General features: G+C 36.9%; 1 protein-coding gene across 1 annotated transcript in view; it reads right to left on the bottom strand.

Moving 5' to 3' along the window:
- Positions 1-22424, bottom strand: part of MUC19 (mucin 19, oligomeric) — a 195188-nt gene extending 172764 nt beyond the window's left edge. The window contains 8 exon segments of the mRNA XM_065525213.2: positions 7-171; positions 317-502; positions 2777-2926; positions 6557-6706; positions 8742-8891; positions 15098-15124; positions 17261-17293; positions 22373-22424. Of these exon segments, the coding sequence (XP_065381285.1) occupies positions 7-171; positions 317-502; positions 2777-2926; positions 6557-6706; positions 8742-8891; positions 15098-15124; positions 17261-17293; positions 22373-22424 (913 nt within the window).
- Positions 22425-23175: the final 751 nt, after the last annotated feature.

The following is a 23175-nucleotide window of genomic DNA, read 5'->3' as shown; positions in this document are numbered from 1 at the left end:
TAATACCTAAATCAATGGAAACAGATCCTCCAGAACTACTCATTTGATTTCCTTCAACTGTTTTGCTACTAATGCCACTGTCACCAAATGAATTCGAATCAGAAACTTCAAAACCAAATGCAGCGTCACCTTTCCCTGCTCCAAGTTTCAAACCAGAATAACCAGTTCCAACTAATGGAAAAAATCAAAATATGATTAAAGTTAATATTAATTAATTAATCTCTTTGCTATTAAGTGACATTAAAATAAAAGTATTTTAACCAGTTAATTAATTGAATCAATCTAAAATTTTGAGGAGTGAGTCTTGTTGGAATACCTGAGCTACCTGTATCAGATCCAAAGACTATGGTTTCACCCCCAGCAGATCCGCTGCCTCTAGTTTCACTCCCATCAGCTCTACCGACTTCCAATCCCTTTTCATCAGACGTCCCCCAACCAAATCCCACATTCAGAGAAGCACCACTGCTACTAACGCCAGCACCAGATCTTGTGTTGGTGCTATCTGCTGAAAACAAAAAAAGAAAGAAAAATAGAAAAAAAATCATTGTGGCCAAGGGAGTATTTTAACACATCTTATGATTCTTTATTTTGATGCAAAAATCTGAATAGTAATATCCACATCACTGGAACTTGATTTCCAGTGTTCTGTATTTCATTTTCACCATAGCCTTTTGTTGAAGACCACTGACAACAACTGAGCCAGAATTTCCAAAACCAAATCCCAATTCATTCTTCCTTTCACCACCAACTCCAAAATCAAAAGCCAAAATGTTTCTGCCTAATGAAAAATTAAACTGTTATTGAGAGTAATATACAAAGAATAAGAATTATTTGTATTTTGTATTAATAGTCTCTCAATCAGAATTCCTTAGTCACTGACATGAGCACCAAGGTCTGTGGATTTACCACCAGTGAACTCCTTGTTCTTCCTGTTTCTACCAATGTCCACGTCTTTTATGGTAAATTGTTCTAAATCAAAAATATCTAGAGTTACTATACTTTCTTGACACTCACTTCCTTCATTGGCTCTAGTTTCCGAATATGAAATGCTATTCATCCATACTTTTGTAAATTTATTTTCTCCAGCCTTCTTTTTCAAGAAAACTAGTTCAAATATGAGTAATGGAATTTTAAAAGTTAATGTGGTAGATGTCATTCAAACCCAAGAGCACAAGATTTATCTGTTCCAGATGACAAAACTTGTGAACAAGAGAGGTTAAATGGTTTCCCCAAAGGTTAGTGTGAAAGACTGGGGATCGAAACTCCTTGTCCCAGGTCTAAGCTCCTGGGAAGCCTCAAACCTACTTGCCTCTTCACTAAATTGTTTAAATTGCTGATTTCTGTTGAAGTTAATATAGATTTTTGATGAACCAGACAAAGAGTTTACAAATTTTTTTATGAATTCCTCTAATATTAAATCTGTATTTGTCAAAGAAAACCACCAATTCCTGCTTTGCTAATTAAATCAGTCAATTAATTGATTATTCTGACAAAAGCATAAACTAAGAAACAACATAGAATGCCTGTTTCCCTGGCAGCAGAATCAGAGTCAGCTAATCCATTTACTGCACCTACATCTAATCCATTTTGATCGGGGACCCCTACCAATTTTATTTTGATTTGAAGCAGTATCACCAAACAGTACCACCTGCTGAACTGATTTCATCCACCAAAATACAATCATTACCATAGAAAAGTTGTATTCATTCATACAATACAAGAAAGTAATCCCTGCACACTGCTTGAATCAGAGCTGCATTTTAGTTTCTGATATATTCCTTGATCTCCCTTATTCCATATCTTTCCATATATATTTCTATGTAGTAGAATCAGGAGTAAGAATGGCAACCAATTTATCATGAGATTTGAAAGATTCCATAAGAATGATGAAGCTTTGGGGCCGTTGATGATAAGCTTTTATTGTGCTCTATGGAACATGAGAAAATGACTAACACCTAATGTAAACAAGAGTAGATGGATCTGTCTTATCTCCATAGTCCTACTGAGTTTGTCAGTCCCAAAACAGGTGAGTGGAAAATAAAAACTTGGTATCCTTCATAAAGATACTACATCCAAAGCTGTTTCTGCCTTTTCACCTCAGAGACAAAACTACTAATTTTTATTGTAAAATATAGAACTTATTTTCCTCACTGGGACTGCTTCCTTCCCATTTTGTAGAGGTACAAACTATAGAGATTTCAGGGGTCAGGCAAATATAGTAAAAATGTGAGTAGAACAGTAGGAAAAATTGTATTGAACCAGCAAGACCTCAACTCACCTAAAGAAATTTAAATTTTTTCCCCCAAAAAACAAAATCGCAGGCCACAAACTGCTTAGGAACTCTTCCTTATCATATCACTCAGCAAACCGGGTATGTAAGTTCAGTAGAGAATCTTGATATAGAAAATCAATTGTGGTTAGATATAGAAACATGAGTGGAGAGAACCTACTCTACATTTGGGCCCAGGAATCATTTTTTATTACTTATACAGTAAAAAATGTCAGAAAAATAATTCATCATTAGAATAATAGTACCAAGTATGAAGAGCACATATGAAAATAATTATCAGGAGAACAATTAATTTAATGTATACATCTTTACCAAAATCCTCTAAAGACAGAATTTATCACTCTCATTGGCCCTGAAATCAGTGCTTTTAGAGTAGCTATGACTATTAAAGCCATGTGCTGCAAACAAAAGAAAGATTCTCAGATTATCCAAAATGACAACCAAAAGCACTTGTTTGCTAGGTACATATTTTTTCTGGAACAGTACCTGCTGGGCTGTCTTCTGACCTTGAATTCCCAGCATCCCGACGTTCTCTGGACTTGTCTTCAGCCTCTCCTGTAGCACCAAATTCAAAGCTAAAGAGTGACTTTTTTCTGTCTGAGTCACCAGAGGATGGACTACCATAAAAAAAACCACCTACAGTGAAGAAAAAAACATTTACATTGCTAGCACAGACTAAAAAGGTAGTCTAATTATGACACCATGAAGAGCCACATTTTATTTTCAGTAGGTCTCATTATCCTGACAACACTTGGAACAACATACACCACTGGTTGACTTAATCACCTTATCTGTACCTTTTGGTCATGTTTCTGAAACTTCAATCGAGGAGAATCGAGCTATGAAGATTCAATAATTGATGTGTACTAGATACTCTTCTCCTGGGCAGAGCAGAAACTCCCCAGTCTGCTTCCTTCCCCATTCCTAAGCTCCAAGTTCCAGCATCCCACTTCCCCCAATCAAAATTTTCTGCCTTGTTGAATCCACATTGTCCTTGGCTACTGTTCATTATAGCTGCTTTTCTGTATTTCTGCAAGGAAGAAAGCATGTAAACACTTACTCATGAATTAATTGTACTATCCACCTCAAGTTTCATCTCAATGAGGCACACTCTGACAACTTAAAATTGCAACCTCACTCCATTGTTACACTCCCAGTTACCATTATATTATTCTATTTTATCCCACAGATTTGTCATCTTGTAATATACAAGGTAAAATATATCCCCTTGTGATACACCTTTTATCACTGTCTTTAATACTTATGGAGTATTGACTGCATCCTTCTTCCACATTTTAAGCTCCATAAACTCAAGTTTTCTTTGCCTGTTCTATTGAGAGAGGGATTTCAGGTGTCCAGACCAGTACGTCAACAATAGAGGGCACTCAGTATTTATTTAATAAATGTAGTCACCAACAAAGACCACTTCTTAATTTATATATTAAGGGGCAGCTTTCTATCATGCCATTTGTATATTTTTTGAAATCTCTATATAAAATTTAAATATTTCAGAATTATTAACATCTTAACTGTAATATTCCTGTAGAGTTGTGGAAGACATAAATTTTGGTCACCAAATAGACAAAAACATGAAGTGAATGATTTGTAAGTAACACTTGAAGACTATGTAATCACAAATACAAATAAAATAAGTGGCTTAATTCTGCATTAAAATAAGGAAAAAGACTTCTCCCTCCACAAATACCTTTTCTTTGATCATTTCCTAAAGAAAACTTGTGAGTACTTTCTCTAGCTCTCTGAAATGTACATAGACATTTTTAAAGACTAAATAAACACCCTGAGAATGTTTCTTCAAGGGGCGGGGGCCAACACTTTGAAATATACTCAGGAAGGAAGATGCTTCCCTATATCCTAAATTCCTGGGAGGTAGGAGCCTAACTTCCACTGGTGTTTGGCTACAAATCACAAACCTACCTCCGGTCATAATACACAAGAAACTTCTTTTTTCTTTTAAAAGCAATCAGCAAACACAGGTGGTTACCCAAACCACCATGCAAATGTAGGATGAACCCTATGGCTAATGATGCTGTCAAATCCACTTGAGAACTAGTTATTTCTTATATTCATAACTTACATGTAATGGGTTTTATCTGCGTGTTTTATAAAAGAGAAATATTTCTGTGTGTCTGCAATCTTTTTAGTGAGATGCCTGTCAGGACAGGTTTTCAAAGGGGGCAGGAGACCATTTTTAAAGACATTTCCCCAACAACCTCTCTTGGAATTCTTAGCCATTTTCCAAGTTTCTAGCAAGTGTATCTCTACTTTTCTAAAGCAAATAGTAAAAATAAAATATGTCTGTGATTATGAGAATAGTCAAAATAATAATCTATTATGTAGTATTAGGGAAAGGCATTCAACATTTAAGAGATTTTGAAATTATAAAATGTGCATGTAGGCATTTGTTTTAGGACTAAAACAATGTTTAAATTATGAATAGCCAATATATACTATTGTTTAATTACCTAACCCTTCAACCACTGCTACCTGTACTACTCTTCCTATATACAGTATTTCACCTCTTTCTCTCCTCTTTCCCTCTATCTACCCTTCTTCACTATACACTCTTCTTCTTTTTCTCTTTTACCATCTTTCTCATTGTCTTTTTCAATGTCATGTAGTTTCAGAGCTGCCCCTTAATATATAAATATTTTAGTTTGCTGGCAAAGCAGAAGGAAGCAAAGCAGTATTCAGTCACAGCAAAAGTATAAACTCTTAATGCAAACCCATCTGGTTCCTCCATTTGCAATTGGTAGCCTTGGATAGTAGCTCTCTTGCTCTCAGGCAACAGGGATTCTTGTTCTATTCTACCCACATCTTCCTCTGGCCTTCCTGGGGTCATGGCACTCATCAGAGAGCACAGAATACAGGCCAAGAGTGAAGGGATTATGCCTACCCAGGGCCTGTGCTATCCCAGTCTCCCTTTCTGGATCACATTTTAGGGCCGCAGGGCTGCAGTCCCTAGTTTGCTACATGGGCATGCATGGGCATGTTTCCTAAGACCTTCTTCTCCAGGTGAGACCACATTGCAAATACGATCCCCTAGGTCTGAGGGATGGGGAAGGAGTGGTTAGTGCACAGAAGGAGATGGACTGAGATAGAAAAGCTGGGATGTCCCTCCCAGTATGCGAATAAGCCAGAGACGGAAGGAGCATGACTGTGGGGACCTCAGCTAGGGCACAGTCAACATTGATCTTGCATTGAATTCCAATAAACCCGAAAATCCTACATTGGATCCTGCCTTCCAGGTTGTCACAAGTGTACTTTTGTCAAGGTAGAAAAAGCAACACATTTAATGTCCTATTATGTTTCTTTATTGGTAACTTTTAATTATGTATATACCTGCATTTATACTCTTGACCATGACTGTGCCCTTGGCCTGTCCTTGGCTAACCAAATTAACATTTCTAAAACAAAGTTTCCTTAAACAAAGTTTATTTCACCATTAAATGGACACTACATAACGTATGAGGATAAAATATTGCCAAACTCATGAAAAGAGTTTTTTATGTCCTGCCTAAAGATATTACAACCACACCCCTACACCCAAAGCTTTTTCTGCCTTTTTATTACATGGACTCAGATATCAACTTTTCATATAAAATATTGAAGTTGTTTATTTCACTGAACCTCTTTCTTTCCCATGTAGAGGTATAAACTCTAAAGATTTCAGAGACGAGGCAAGTACATTGAAAGTTTAAATAGGCCAGCAGGGAAAGATATGTCAAACGAGATTAAATGTCTCACCTAAAGATACTTAAAATTTTTCTTTAAAAAAATAAAAAAATAAAAATAAATTGCAGTCTACACACTGTTTAGAAACTCAGCTTTATGTTACTATTTAGTAAACTAAGTGTGTAAGAGAGAATCCTAGTGTAGAAAATGAATGGTGATGAGATTATAGAAATGTGAATGGAGAGATTCTACAGTACATTTGGGTCCAGGAAGCATTTTAAATAATTAATTTATATACTGAAATTGGTCATAATAACAATAAAGATACTAAATATAAAGATAGAATTAAAAATAAATTTTATCAGGACCATAATTAATTTAATGTAAACTTTTTTACTACAATTCTCTAAAGACAGAATTTATCACTCTCATTGGCCCTGGAAATAGTGTCTTTAGGGTTTCCACTATTTCTATGCAGGCTTTGTCTTCAATAAAACATAGGGTATCAGATTATCCAAAATGAAAATCAAGAGTACTTGCTTGCTAAGTACATATGTTTTTCTGGAACAGTACCTGGTGGGGTGTCTTCTGACTTTGAACTTCCAGCATCCTGACGGTCTCTGAACTTGTCTTCAGCCTTTCCTGGAGCACCAAGTCCTAAGCTAAAGAGTGGCTTTTTCCTGTCTGAGTCATCAGAGGATGAACTACTGTAAAAAAAGCCACCTACAGCAAATGACAGAAGATGTTATTTGAAAACAGCATTATCAGCACAGAATATAAAAGTCATTTGATTATGACATTATGAAAAGCCACATTTTATTTTGTATAAATCCCATCATCCTAGCAGCACTTGAAACAACATATACCACTGGGACTTAATCATCTAATCCAAACATTTTGGAAGTTCCTAATCTGATCTATGCAAGTCTCACTCTGGCGTTCCTTGGGTCATGATGCTCCCCAGAGAGCAGAGGCTACAGGCTGAGGGTGAAGAAGACATGCCTACCTAGAGTCTGTGTCATCCCCTACCCCATTTCTGGACCATGTCCTAAGTCCCTAGGGCTACAGACAAACCCACGATCTGGGCCTACATGAGCATCTTTCCCAAGACCTTCTTTTCCAGGTGAGACCACATTACACTGATTGAAACCCTAGGTCTGAAGGATGGACAGAGGATGGCCAGTGTGTGGAAGAAGATGGACTGAAATAGTAAAACTAGGGCATCCCTCTCAGTATGGGAGTAAGCAGGAGATAGAAACAGAGAGGCTGTAGGGACCTTGCCTAGGGCACAGCCAAACTTATTCTCTTATTGAATTCCAATAAACATGAAAATTCTACATTGGAACCTGCCTTCCAGGTTGTCATAAATATATTGTTGTCAAGGAAGGGAAAAAAAGTATTTTATGTACTATTTTGTTCTTTTATTTATAACTTTTAATTTTGTGTATACCTGCATTTATACTCTTGACCCCTGACTGTGCCCTTGGCCTGTTAAACAAAGTAACACTTCTAAAACAAAGTTCCCTTAAACAAAATTTATTTTACTATTAAATGAAGACTACATAATGAATGTGCATAAAATAGTATCAACCTCATGGAAAGATATACAATTTTATGTCCTGCCTAAAGGTATCATAACCACACCCCCACACCCAAAGCGGTTACTGCCTTTTCATTACATGAACTCAAATATTAAATTTTCATATAAAACATTGAAAGTATTTATTTCATTGGACTTCCTTCTTTCTCTTTTTTGTAGAGGTACAAACCAAACAGATTTCAGGACCAGGAAAATAAAGAAAAAGTTTGGACTGGCCAGGGGGAAGAAATGTGTTAAACAAGTGATATGGTTTGGCTCTGTTGCCACTCAGATCTCATCTTGAGTTGTAGTTCCCATAATCCCCATATGTGGTGGGAGGGACCAAGTGGGAGGTAACTGAATCATGGGTGCAGTTTCCCCCATGCTATTCTTGTGATAACGAGTAAGTTCTCAAGATCTGATGGTTTTATAAGGGGCTTGCCCCTTCACTCAGCTCTCATTCTTCTCTCTCCTGTTGCCACGTGAAGAAGGATGTGTTTGTTTGCCCTTCTGCCATGCTTGTAACTTTCCTGAGGCCTCCTCAGCCGTGCAGAATTGTGAGTCAATTAAACCTCTTTTATTTATAAATTACCCAGTCTTGGATATTTCTTCATAGCAGCATGAGAATAAACTAACACAGAAAGAGATGAAATACCTCACCTAAAGACATTTAAAATTTTATACAACAAGAGATGAAATACCTCACGTAAGGACACTAAAAATTTTTCCTCCCCAAAAAATTGCAGGCCATGAACTTTTTAGAAACTGCTTTAAAATATTGTTTAGCAAATTAAGGGTGTAATTTAAAAAGAGAATCCTAATGTAGGAAATGAATGGTGGTTAGATTACAGAAATGTGAATAGAGAGATCTTATACTACATTTGGGTCCAGGAAGCACTTTAAATTATTAATGTATATGCTGAAATATATTATAATAACAATTAAGATACTACATATAAAGATAGCATACAAAATAAATATTACCAGGACAATAATTATTGTAAACCTCTTTGCCAGAATTCTCTAAAGACAGAATTTAGCACTCTCTTTGAAGCTAGCATTAGTGCCTATAGGGTCTTCACATTTCTATTAAGGCTACGTCTTCAATAAAACAAAGGTTATCATATTATCAAAAAAAAAAAAATGCTTGCTAGGTAAGTGTATTCTCTGTAACAGTACCTGCTGGGGTGTCTTCTGACCTTGAACTCCCAGCATCCTGACGTTGTCTGGACTTGTCTTCAGCTTCTCCTGGAGAACCAAATTCCAAGCTAAAGAGTGGCTTTTTTCTGTCCAAGTCACCAGAGGATGAACTACCATAAGAGAAGCCACCTACAGCAAATAACAGAAGATTTTATTTGAAAACAGCATTGTTAGCACAGACTATAAAAGCGGTCTGATTATGACACTAAGAAAAGCCACTTTTTTATTTTATACAAGTCTTATTATTCTGGTGGCACTTGAACAACATATACCACCTATCCATGTCTTTTTGTCATGGTTCTAAGACCTTAAGAAAGAGAGGAGAATCGAGCTGTGGAAATTCAATCATTGATGTGTGCTAGAGAGACTCTTCTTCTCCTGGACAGAGCAGAAACTCCCCAATCTGCTTTCTTCCCCATTCATAAGTCCCAAGTTCCAGCATCCCACCTCTTCCCACTGCTATTGTTTAGGAGTTTGTCTCCCCACAACCCATGTTGAAATTTGATCCCTGTGACGGAGGTAGGGCCTGTTGGGAAGTGTTTGGGTCACGTGGGCAAACACCTCAGGAATAGCTTGGTGTTGTCCTCCTGGTAATGAATGAGCTATTGCTCTGTTAGTTCCCACAGAACTGTCATTCCTCATCTCTCTCTCTCTTTTTCTTGCTCTCTCATGGTGCACCGGCTAGCTGCCCTTGGCTGTTGCCATGAGCGGAAGCACCCAGAGACCCTCACCAGAAGTAAAGGCTGGTGCCATGCTTCTTATACAGCCTTCAAATACAGGAGATGAATAACCCCCATTCTTCATAAATTACCCAGCCTCAGATATTTCCTTATGGATAGCAAGGCAAATAAACTTAGATGCCCAGCAAAATAATCTGCTATGTTGAATCCACTCTGTCCTTGGCTACTGTTCCTTATAACTGACAAAATTAAGATAACATATCTGACTCTCTTTTCTGTATTCCTGCAAAGACGTAACCATTTACTCATAAATTAATTGTAGAGTTAGCCTCTTTCAAGTCTCAGCTTAAATTTCATCTCAATGAGGCACACTCTGACCAGTTAAAACTGCAACTCCACCCCCACCATTATACTCCCAATTACCACTATATTTAATATTACTCTATTTTATCCCACAGATTTTATCACCTTGTAATATAACATGTTTACTGCTTATAATGTTTTTTGTTTATTGACTGTATCCTTCCAGGTTTTAAGCTGCAAAAACTCAATGTTTCTTTGCCTGTTTAATTCACTCAAGTATCCCAGGTGATGAGAGCAGTGCCTGAACTACAGAGGACACCCAATTCATATTTATTTAGTAAATACATTCACCAACAAGATTACTTTTAAGAGAAGAAATACTGTCTTACATGATGCATATGTGCTTTCCGTCATTCCCTTTATTTTTTTAATCTTTACAATAAAATTGAAATGCTTTAGAATTAATGTCATAATAATGATGATATTCCTGTAAAGTTGTGGAAGACATACATTTTGATCAATGAATAGAGAAGAGAATGAAGCACATTACTTGTAAGTAAAATTTGAAGAATAAGTAAGAGCAAATGCAAGTAAAACTAAGTAGTTTAATTCTCCATATTCAAAATAGGAGATGAGATTTCTCTCCCTACACACTTTTGCTTAGATTATTTACTTTAGAAAACTTGTGTTTTCAGCCAGGCACGGTGGCTTATGCCTGTAATCCCAGCACTTTGGGAGGCTGAGGCGGGCAGATCACAAGGTCAGGAATTCAAGACCAGCCTGGCCAACATGGTGAAACCCCGTCTCTACCAAAAATACAAAAATTAGCTGGGTGTGGTGGTGCATGCCTGTAGTCCCAGCTACCAGGGAGGCTGAGGCATGAGAATCGCTTGAACCCAGGAGGTGGAGTTTGCAGTGAGCCAAGATTGCACCACCCTACCCCAACCTGGCGACAGAGTGAGACTCCCTCTCAAAAAAAAAAAAAAAAAGAAAAGAAAGAAAGAAAAGAAAACTTGTGACTTATTTCTCTACCTCTCTGAAATGTATATAAATATTTTTAAAGACTGGATAAGCACCCCAAGAATGTTTCCCCAAGGGCCTGGCACCATCACTTTGACATGTCATCACAGAGGAAGATAACTTCCCATCCCCTAGGTTCCTGGGAGGTAGGAGCCTAACTTCAGCTGGTGCCTGGTTACAAATTGCAAACCTACCTCCAGTCATAAGATATAAGAAATTTATTTTTTTTCTTTTAAAGACAATCAGCAGACACAGGTGGCCACCCCAACTACCCCATAAATTTAGATTGAACTGTATGGCTAACGCTGCTATGAAATTCACTTGAGAACTACTTGTTAATCTTGAGAACATGTATGTCATAGATTACATCTGCTTGGCTATGTCTTTCTGTTTTGATAGTCTCCTTAACCTGTATGTGCATCACATTCTGCTTTAATGTTTATTCCATAATAAAACTTTTTATTGTAGGAATACAAGTGCTTAAATCATGTATAGTCTATTTATATTATTACCTATATTAGGTAACCTTCCAATGACTACACTACCTTTCTCCACAGACAGCATTGCCTCTCATTGTCTCCTCTTTCCCTCTATCAACCCATGTTTTCCACATACTCTTCTTCCTTTCCTCTTTTACCCTCTCTCTCTCATTGTCTTTCTTCGATGCCATGTAGTTTCAGAACCGCACTTTAATATATAAATATCTTAGTTTGATGACAAAGCAGAAGGAAGAAAAGAAGTATTCAGTTGTGTGTAAATTATGCACTTTTCAGCAAACCCATCTGGGCTCACCCTCTTGCAATCAGTGTGGTCTTGGCCACTACCTCTCTTAGACCTAGCAACAGAGGTTGCTGCTCTGATCTATGTTAGTTTCATGTGGCCTTCCTGGGTCATGGCCTTCCTTAGAGAACACAGAATACAGGGCGAGGGTGAAGAGCCTTTGTCTACTCAGAGGGTGTGCTTGCCCCTCCCCATTACTGGACAATATTCTAAGTCCCCTGGGCTGCAGCTCCAAGCCTGCTACTTGGACCTTCATGGGCATCTTTCCTGAGACCTTCTGCCCCAGGTGAGACCACATTGCAAAAATTGAAGCCCAGGCCGGGCGCGGTGGCTCACGCCTGTAATCCCAGCACTTTGGGAGGCCGAGGCAGGCGGATCACAAGGTCAGGAGATCGAGACCACGGTGAAACCCCGTCTCTACTAAAAATACAAAAAATTAGCCGGGCGCGGTTGTGGGCGCCTGTAGTCCCAGCTACTCGGGAGGCTGAGGCAGGAGAATGGCGTGAACCCGGGAGGCGGAGCTTGCAGTGAGCCGAGATCCCGCCACTGCACTCCAGCCTGGGCGACAGAGCGAGACTCCGTCTCAAAAAAAAAAAAAAAAAAAAAAAAATTGAAGCCCAAGGTGTGAGGAATGAACAGAGGGTGGTCAGTTTGCAGAAAGAGGTGGACTGAGATAGGAAAGCTGGCCTGTCTCTCCCAGTGTGACCAAGCCAGAGAGAGAAGGAGCAGGGCTACTTCTTGGATAGGGCACAGGCAACCCTGCTCTTGCATTGATTTCCAATGAATCTAAAAATTCTGCATAGGAAATATCATTCCAGCTTACACATTTTATTTGCTACTTTGTTCCTGTTATTTGTAACTTTTTTATTATTTACACACTTGCATTTGTACTTTTGCCCCTGGCTGTGTTTTGTGTTCTTGACTTGTCCTTGGATAGACAATTTAACATTTCTAAAACAAAGTTTTCTTATCTACTAAATGGGGAGTACATCATAAACAAGGATAAGATCATGTCTACTTCATAATAGAAGTATTAATTAAATGACAGTGTTAAGTGAGGTGAGTGTACCTAGTCCAGTGTCTTACACACAGCATTCAACTGGAATAAACCCTGTCCTTTAATACATTTGACTTGTCTCAGCAAACTTACTGCATCAAACTCGTTTAGATGCATTTTATTTCACTTATTTAATTCATGATGTGTTTGTTCACCATACTCATCATACCTCTCCTGAGCTCAACCCCGGAGACATATTAGATTCTTCATTTTATTAGACCAGTATTTCTTCATTCTAATGTTGACATGAGTAGACCTGGCATCCTAGATATTCAATGTGCCACATTTGTCTTCACTAACTTTATTAACTTTATTTTATCCCTTTTGTTTTTATTATATAAAACTTGCTCAGAAATACTTGCTGCTGAAGTTATGGTCAGTATGTTTTTCAAATGTACAACATCTGTATAACAGTACTTTATATACCTTATCACTTTAGTAGCCTCAATTCTATGGGATAGGTGCCATTAAACTACTTCATTTGTAGATGAGAAAATAGATATTTAGAAGAGACTGAATAATTTGTCCAAGATCACGTGGTTAGAAAAATCTGCCAAGAAATCCTTTGCTCTTAACTGCAATGTACACTGCCTTCATCTTGCTTAAAGACAGATTGCTTATACAATGCTCAAAGATAAATAAAATGTTTACTTTATAGCTTAAGGATAAATGAAAATGTTTATATTTTCATAATAAAGTCATATTAGATTTTGAATACATTTTGCACAAAATTTTGGAAGGTTTAGCTTATACTTTAAACCATAGAATGGAGTAGAAAATAAAAATAGACATAATTCTGCTTCTTCATCCCTACCTCATGGAGAGAAAGGGCTGGATAAGAGAGGTGAACATGATTCCGCTGTGTGGATAGGAAGATTTTTAAAGTAATGGGAACAAATGAATTATGTTTCTGACATCAGTAAAAATCAGTGGATATCAAAAAACATGAAGCCCTGTATTGACCTATAATCCTTTTTCTCAAATGTAGGAGTCTTGATCTCATTAAATGAAGAGTTTGAGGGATAACAATGCCCTGAAGTTTGTCCAGTTTTTTTGTTTGTTTGTTGTTTGTTTGTTTGCTTTTTGAGATGGGGTCTTGCTTTGTTGCCAGGCTGGAGTGCAGTGGCGCAATCTTGGCTCACTGCAAGCTCTACCACCCGGGTTCAAGCAATTCTCCTGCCTCAGCCTCCTGAGTATCTGGGACTACAGGCCCCCACCACCATGCCCGGCTAATTTTTCTCTTCTTTGGAAGAGACGGGCTTTCACCATGTTGGCCAGGATGGTCTCAGTCTCTTGACCTCGTGATCTGCCTGCCTCAGCCTCCCAAAGTGCTGGGATTACAGGCCTGAACCACCATGCCTGGTCAGTTTGTCCAGTTTTATGTTGACTGGTTGAGTGGTTGATGGGGACTTTCTTGCTTGCCATTTTTATTCACTTAAGACAGCTCTAGCCTTGGAGAACCTCATGTCCCTCCTAAATAATACCCAGACCTGGAAGTTCTCTGAGACACATGAGAATAAATTCAATTCCTCAGAATTTTAAGGAACTTTCATAGAACTATAAAATCCCAAGCATACCCTTACCTCCCTCTCATTTGTGAATGGGGGCTTCTAAAGGAATGCTGAAGACTCGTATACCCCCATTTACAAAAGTAACAACCAGATTTTGTAGAGAAACTCTTACTATATCACTATGATGGAATTTAATGAGTCTCGTCCATAGTTGTGAAAAATAATCTTGCTGTCTTCCTGACTCAACTGAGCTGCTGCTTAATCTCAGTTTATATTTTCCCTCAAAGAAGACTTTTTGAAATTACATTTTATTTATGTTGTAGAATGAGGTAGGGATGTAAAATGCCTATAAGAAAAGCACAGGAAAGTATATTGGGCTATTTTGATTGCTGTGTACAATAGATCAGAATAAAATTGAATCTAAGTTGATATTAGCAATAATCTTAATGCTGGATTTCAGAGAAACTTCATTAAGCAGTCTTGTTGATTTGCTATGGCTCATTTTTCCATTTCAGTGGGTAGAGAAACAAAAAACAGTAAAGGATAATGGTGATATTCAATCACCTGATGGGATCTAGTAAAACTGCTGAAAACTAGATTGATTTTAAAGCAGATCACTAAGGAATCAATCTTGGAAGAGAAAACCAACAGCATGTCCTGCCAATGAAAATATAGGAAAGTAAAGTCTTAAATTTGCATACACATTTCTATCACAGGTTTAAGATATTTTAGGTTAAGCAAATAACCAGAGCAATTTTCCATTCTAAATTTCACCACCTTTAAAAGTATTGATCAAAGATTAAAATGTCTGGCCCAGATTATACAAAAACACATTAAAGCATGTCTGTAATAATAAGAGAGATTATATTTTAAGCATTTGAAGGATTTTTCCAGGGGAGATACGCCCTAGGTCCAAAGCAAAGCACTACCATTCTATTGCTTTTGAGTATAAACAGTATAAGAAAAGAGAATAAAGTAATTTACCTGATCTGCTTGCTGCTATTTTACCATCTGAACAAAGAAAGGAAGAATTGCTGTCATTAGTGGTGTCTCTAAATGATAGATTTGCCAGTAGAAAGTGAATATTGATTATAGTCATTTCTTGTCTTTGGGAGGTGCTCCCAAAGAGATATATTCATTGAATTTAATACTCAGGCATAAATACGGTAATTAGCCATTGCCCATGGTACATTTCTGCATCTTCAGAACACTGCCATAAAGGAGAAAGTCTGGGCTAATCTTCCAGTCACTCTCATGCCCAGTCTAAATGCATAAATTAGAATGCAGCAAAACTCAATAATTTTTAGACGCCTGAACAGGTGCTTCAAAAGACTAATTATTCTTTTGGTAAAATGCAGAAGTTTTAGTTAAAAGATATTTTCATGTGACAAAGGTACTGAATAAACTACAATTACTTAATCTGAATCAAATGTCTACAATTTCTAGTTTATAGCTGAATACTAAAATTTACGTATACACAACTTAAAAATTATTTAAGTGTCATTATTGTAAATCAAGGTAAACTTTCTCCATACTTAAATAAATGGCATGTAAATGTACAACCTTGTCAAGCTATTGTAAGTACAGCTGAGTCAAAAACACAATAAGAATGGGTACTTTACGACAAAAAGTATAATTTACATATACATGCACTTATTAAAGATTTACAAATATAAAAATATTAGTATTAAGTACATCAAGTCATTGGTTTCCAAAATAATTTTCTCAATAATTCTGTGAAATAAAACACTTAACAATGGTAATCGAATTTTGCATAAAGTTGCATGTTGATGGCATATTAAAGAAACTTCAAAGATGTTTTCGGTAACATTTTTATTTGGAGATTTACAGGATTGTGGTTTGTTTTAAATGCTTCTCTATGCTCTATAACCTTTAAATTTTCTAAACCCAAACTGACTGCATTATTCAAATAAAGAGTCAAGGCACATGGTCTGATACTAAGATAAACTTTTAGAAATTTGAACTAAAATCCAATTCAGGATAATCCAGGACTTATGGTTAGTAAACCTATCCCAGAGATGAAGGGGTAAATTAAGACAAACAGTAAATAGCACATTTAAAAGATATTTCCCATATGTTCTCATAAATTTGTTGTCAAAACCAAATCTTATGTATTGCACAAACAAATGCACACACACATGTCTAGCCAAAGGCTAAGAAGAAATGGTTTATAGATGTGGCTTGGAGACACTTAATATAAATGCTTCAAAAGAAAACTGCACAGTAATATTCTCTGTGTAAGTTAAACACCTGGAAAATTCTAACTATCTGAAATGTAGATTGCAGTTAAGAAGTTGTCCCGAAATCCTCTTGTGGCAAATAGAGATATCATCGAGCCCACGGATAAATTCTTGCTTATTCAATGTACCCATCAGGAGAAATCTTTTGAGGCCTCACTCAGAGTGCACATCCTTACCACAGGTACAAGGCTAATGAGCTTGGATCGATGGTGTTCTCAGCCCAGTGGACTGAAAACAATGAGTAAGAATTGGAACTGACTGCTAAAAGTAGACATGATGATCCTATGAATATAGAGTTAGTTGTTGAACAGAAAAGAGAGGACAGAAAGGCAAATCAAAAGCAGACACAGAAACTCAGAAACAATCTCCGGAACAGGGACAAACTGTTTACACAAGTCAGTAGATTCCAAGGGCATCATTGTATAGAATATAATATGATAATGGACATGCATTTTCATGCCTTTAAAAAAGATTAAGCTATTTTCAGAAGTTCCTCGTCTTCTTTGGTAAGAAGTTAGGGCATCCTTGGTTTATTTCAGAAAGTTTACCTTGCAAAGCATTTGGTTACTTTCAAGTAGAAAATTCTTGTAGGCAAAATAAATCTTATATTGATAATCCCAATTTATTTTATTCATTTAAAACAAAGATGTACTGAGGACCTACTCCATTGCAGCCACTGCTCTTGGCATTATGAATACAGGGTGAGCAGCAGAGACCAAAATCTGTCCTTAAGGAGTTCAGAGTCACGTGGAGTAAACAGGGTGGCATGGGAGCTCATTCACAAAACCAAGTGTGTAGGACACACATTAATTTTCTGATTCCAAAAGCAACCTCACAATGCAGCATAATGTTTCAAAGCAAAGATTAATTCCTGAAAGATACTGACCTGATTTTTGTCGGTAAAGTAGGGCTTCCACATCTATTTTTAAATGAAAAAAAAAAAACAAAACAAGTCATTTTATAATTCTCTATAACATATTTTAAGACAATGAAAAAGATGTTCTTTTTGTTTTCATTCTTCCTTAAAATTCAATATAAGCAATCCACTGTTTTTATCTGGTAAGTGTAATATTTTAATGGTAATTTACTATTTTGCAGCTTTTCTATTTAATAGGAAATGATCTATGTAACACAGACCTACCAGCATACTTGATATCAAAATTTTCAATGCCAACTCAGACTTGAAAATATGCATGACCAAATAGATTAAGTTCACAAATTAATATTAGCCAGTACTTTATATCTTTTTCACACAACTACAGCTGTTTATCTAAAGTATGGTTTCTGATCTAAATTTCACATGCTTTTATTTCCCCTAAACATTTTCTGGGTAATGTGTTCATAAGCAGTGAATTATACGAAAAAGAAACAAGAATAAAAGAACAGAATCAATTATATGGACTTTAATGAGAATATAGGATAGCCTGAGGAAAAAAAAATAAAAGTAGATTATGCATATTCACGCCTGAACTATGTCTCTTATAACTGTTTTTATCTACTTAACCAGAAAAATTGTTTTTCAAATTTTTTTCTTTCTATATAGTTATGCTTGATTAAACAATGCAAATGTTTCTTCCAATTGATTATATGGATACTGACTAAATATTTGCCTTCAGCAACTTCCAGGCCCCAAGATTTATCATCCTATAACCTGCTGAAAACTATGAGAATCTGTATATGAAACATAAATCAGACTAACAGCAACAAAAATTCATTTCAAATAAGGCACCTAGGATTTCTGCAAAGAGCATTTTTCCAAGTATGTTTCTCATTTCCCACAATGACATCTTGAATAAATACATAAAATCTTTGAATTTTGTTGATAAGTCGCCTGTCTATGGAAAGCCCGTTGAAATACTCATAATCATTTTCCAGATCTACAATGGATGGATATATAGGAATTTACCTTAGAAACATGAGCCAATTCTTCAGGAAATTTAATATACTTACAACAAGTACTTTTAAAATTATGTTTATGGTGATACGACGTATAATAAATGCTTTGAAAATAATGTACTCGGGCCGGGCACGGTGGCTCAGGCCTGTAATCCCAGCACTTTGGGAGGCCGAGGCAGGCAATCACGAGGTCAAGAAATCGAGACCATCCTGGCGAACAAACACGGTGAAACCCCGTCTCTACTAAAAATACAAAAAACTTAACTGGGCGAGGTGGCGGCGCCTGTAGTCCCAGCTACTCGGGAGGCTGAGGCAGCAGAATGGCGTGAGCCCGGGAGGCGGAGCTTGCAGTGAGCTGAGATCATGCCACTGCACTCCAACCTGGGCAACAGACCGAGACTCTGTCTCAAAAAAAAAAAAAAAAAAAAAAAAAAGAAAGAAAAGAATGTGCTCTGTGCTCCATTACTTAGGAAACAAGAAACACATTTATGCAACAGGAAAAAAAGAATATAACAAAGCACTATGTAAGATTTTGAAAATCACTGTTACACAAAGTAATCATTTTCTAATGGTTCATCAATTTCCCAGAGACTTGGATTAAACGTAGAAATTTTATCTTAATTATAACAAATAATTGCAGTTCTCTATATTCTGGCATCTCAGAGAAAAGTAAGATGTATGTTTTGTGTTCTACTTTCAGATTTAGAGAATAGATTTTTAAGTTTAGATATGGAAAAAAATCTCCTGCTCTTTGCAGACTTTTCCCCTTACGTTTGGATAATGTTATCTTTTCTGCCCTTTTCAGGAACAGAACAACGTTTGTTTCTAGGCACTTTTTCATTTTGCTTAATGTTTAATTTTCTCAAAATGAATGACATCTTACCTTTAATTTGTGAAAGTAATTAATGAACTTTCTAAAATATCCAGGCAAGTCGTTAGTTTAAAAGTGTTGTTTTTGATGATGACCCTGTTTTTAATTGGTGATAATTTCTCGATTTGTGAAAAACATGATTACCTGTTTGTGTCTTTAGTCTTAGTAGGGATATGCATTCAAGATAGAAACATCAAAGCATAAACTGTGATGAAAATCAGTAACAAACAACACTGAATGTATGTTGCGTGATCTTCTTAGTAATAGTTCTAGGCGGTTGCTAAACAAATATATCTAAATGTGTATACATATATTTAAAAGCATCCTTCATTTTATTGTGCTTTACTTTACTGATGTTTACATATATTGTGTGCTTTACAAATTGAAGATTTGTGGCAACCCTGTGACTAGCAACTCTGCTGACACCATTTCTCCAACAGCACGTGCTCACTTCAGGTCTTTGTAACATATTTTCATAATTCTCCCAATATTTCCAATTTATTATTATTGTTATACCTGTTATGGTGATCTATGATCAGTGATTTTTTGATGTTGCTCCTGTAATTGTTTTCGGGCATCACAAGCCATGCTCAATAACATGGCAAACTTAATATAGACTTATGTTCTGACCTCTCTACCAATAGGTCATTGCCCCCATCTCTCTCCCTCTCTTTGGGCCTCCCTTTTCCCTGAGACACAACAATATTGAAATTAGGCCAATTAATAACCCTACAATGGCCTCTAAGTGTTCACATGAAAAGAAGAGTGGCAGATCTTGCATTTAATATCAAAAGTTCAAAATGATTAAGCTTAGTGAGGAAGGCACGTGGAAAGCCAAGACAGGCTGAAAGCTGAGTCTCTTGTGCTGAACACTCAGCCAATTTGTGAATGCAAAAGAAAAATTCTTGAGGGAAATTAAAAGTGCTACTCCAGCGAACACATGAATGATAAGAAAGCAAAACAGTCTTATTTCTGATATGGAGAAAGTTTGAGTAGCCTGGAAATATCAAGCCAGCCACAGTATTCCCTTAAGCCAAACCGTAATCCAGAAAAAAGGCTTTAACTCTTTTCAGTTCTCTGAAGCCTGAGAGAGGTGAGGGAGCTACAGAAGAGAAGTTTTAAGTTAGCAGAGTTTAGCTCATGAAATTTAAGGAAACAAGCAGTCTCCATAAGATGAAAGTGCAAAGTGAAGTAGCAAGGGCTGATGGAGAAGCTGCAGCAAGTTCAGAACAGAAGATGTAGCCAAGATAATTCATGAAGGTGGCTGCACCAAACAATAGATTTTCACTGTAAACAAAACAGTTTTTGATTGGCAGAAGATGCCATCTAGGACTTTCGTAGCTAGAGAGGAGAACTCAATGCCTGGTTTCCAAGCTCCAAAGGACAGACTGATTCTCTTTTTTAGGGTCTAGTGCATCTTCTGACTTGAGGTTAAAACCACTGGTCATTGACCATTCTGAAAGTCCTAGGTCCCTTAAGAATTACGCTAAATCTATTCTGCCCATGCTCTATATATGAAATAACTCAGCCTGGATGATAGTACGTCTGTTTACAACAGGACTTATTGAATATTTTAAGCCCATTGCTGAGATCTAGTGCTCAGTACAAAAGATGCCTTTCAAAATATTACTGCTCATTGATAAGAGTTGAAGAGCTCCGGCCGGGCGCGGTGGCTCAAGCCTGTAATCCCAGCACTTTGGGAGGCCGAGACGGGCGGATCACGAGGTCAGGAGATCGAGACCATCCTGGCTAATATGGTGAAACCCCGTCTCTACTAAAAATACAAAAAAAAATTAGCTGGGTGCAGTGGCAGCTGCCTGTAGTCCCAGCTACTCGGGAGGCTGAGGCAGGAGAATGGCATGAACCCGGGAGGCGGAGCTTGCAGTGAGCTGAGATCCGGCCACTGCACTCCAGCCTGGGCGACACAGCGAGACTCCGTCTCAAAAAAAAAAAAAAAAAAAAAAAAAAAAAGAGTTGAAGAGCTCTGATGGAGATGTACATAGAGATTAATGTTGTTTTCAGGCTGCTAACACAACATCCATTCGGCAGCCGACAGGTAAAGGAGTAATTTTGACTTTCACATCTTCTTACTGAAGAAATAAATACATTTCTTAAGGTTATAGCTTGCCCTAAATAATGATCCCTCTGATGAATATAATCCAAGTAAATTGAAAATCTTCTGGAAAGGATTCACCTTTCTAGATGCACATTCATGATTCATGAGAGGAAGCCAAAATATCAACATTAAAATAATTTGGAAGAAGCTGACTTTTAGGGGTTCAAGACTTCAGTAGAAGAAGCAACTGTGGATGTGGCAGAAAGAACAAGAGAACTAGAATTAAAAGTGGAGCCTGAAGATGTGACCGAATTGCTGCAATCTCATGAGAAAACTTGAACAGATGATGAGTTGCCCCTTGTGAATGAGCAAGGAAAGTGATTTCTTTAATTGAGAGCTACTTCTGGTGAAGATGCTGTGAACATAGTTGAAATGACAACAAAGGATTTAGAATATTAGACAAAGTTAGATGCTAAAGCAGTAGCAGGATTTAAGAAATCTGACTGCAACTTTGAAAGAAGTTCTACTGTGGGTAAAATGTTGTCAAGCAGCATTGCATGCTACAGAGAAATCTTTCATGAATTGAAGAGTCTATCAATGTGGCAAATGTCATAGCTTTCTTATTTTGAGAAATTGCCACAGCTCCCCCCTCTCCACCTTCAGTAGCCACCACATTGGGTACTCAGCAGCAGTCAACATCAAGGCAAGACCCTTCACCAGCCAAAAGACTACAACTCAGTGAAAACTCAAATGATCATAGCATTGCTTAGCAATAAAGGATTTTTAACTGAGGTATATATACATTGTTTTTTGTACATAATGCTATTGTACACTTAGTCTACAGTAGAGGGTAAACATAACTTTTATACATGTTGGGAAGCAAAAAAACTGTGTGTGACCTGCTTTATCACAATATTCACTTTATTACAGTAATCTAGAAGCAAACTCGAGATATCTCCAAGGTGTGCTTGTATCCACACCCTTAAGACAGGATTGTTAAAGCTGAGGTAATACACAGTAAGATGAGAAATCCAGTTTTCTTATCCTACTCTAAAACGTAGTCTAAGAAAAATTGCTAGGAAGAAAAATGTTTGATGTACAGAACACTAAACATTTAAACAAATATATACTTGGGGTCATCACATTTGAAAGAATTCTTTAAATTAGTTTCTTACCTTTGCAGAAGCACCAAAGAGCCACAACCAAGTACCATAATATCAACTTCATGGTTGTGATTTGAGACCTAGAAATGGAGCATAGTCATTCTGGAGAGACAAGTCCACAAGGGCCCCTGTAACTTTGGTTTTTATACCCACTCATCCCACTGTCTGCCATCAGGGACTAGGTGTGGTAAACTTGGTGACGAGAGAGCAAAGGTAAATGTCATAGCCTGCCAAAGATGAAATCCATTTTCAGCCAGTTTAGTGCCTTACTCCTATGACATCTTCTATCTTGGACCAAATCCAGCTCGTACCAAACCCAGAACATGCCTTCTTGCCGCCCTGTGCAAACAGCAAAGCCAGGAACTAAAAGCCCCAGGATTAAAAACTAAATAAGCTGAGGATACACACATTTATCTGTCCTCCATTAATCACTGCAGAAGTCTTAATACCTCAAGAAACTCAAATATTGTGATTAAATATTGTAATTGTCTTTCCCTTAACAACAAAATGTGTTTTAAACATTAACCTACTTTGAAACAAAGAACTCTTTACTTACCAATATGTTAGATAAATGCATTGCGTAAGTATAGGTATAGATGCACTAAGATGTATAAATATACAGTAATAGCTTTATAATTCAAAAGGATATGTAAAACTCTAATGATATGTTTTTATTTTACAATAAGATATATAAATAAGTAGAAAATATATTAAAATGAAAACAACATAAAAAGAATGTTTTAGGACAAACACAAATTTAAATAGAAAATGTCATTCATCAATACATATCTAGATATCCTGAGTAAAGAGATAAG

The sequence above is a fragment of the Macaca fascicularis genome, chromosome 11 (assembly GCF_037993035.2).
Source record: "Macaca fascicularis isolate 582-1 chromosome 11, T2T-MFA8v1.1".
NCBI classification, from domain to species: domain Eukaryota; kingdom Metazoa; phylum Chordata; class Mammalia; order Primates; family Cercopithecidae; genus Macaca; species Macaca fascicularis.
The sequence above is the reverse complement of the archived record's forward strand: the minus strand, read 5'-3'. Positions and strand labels throughout refer to the sequence as shown.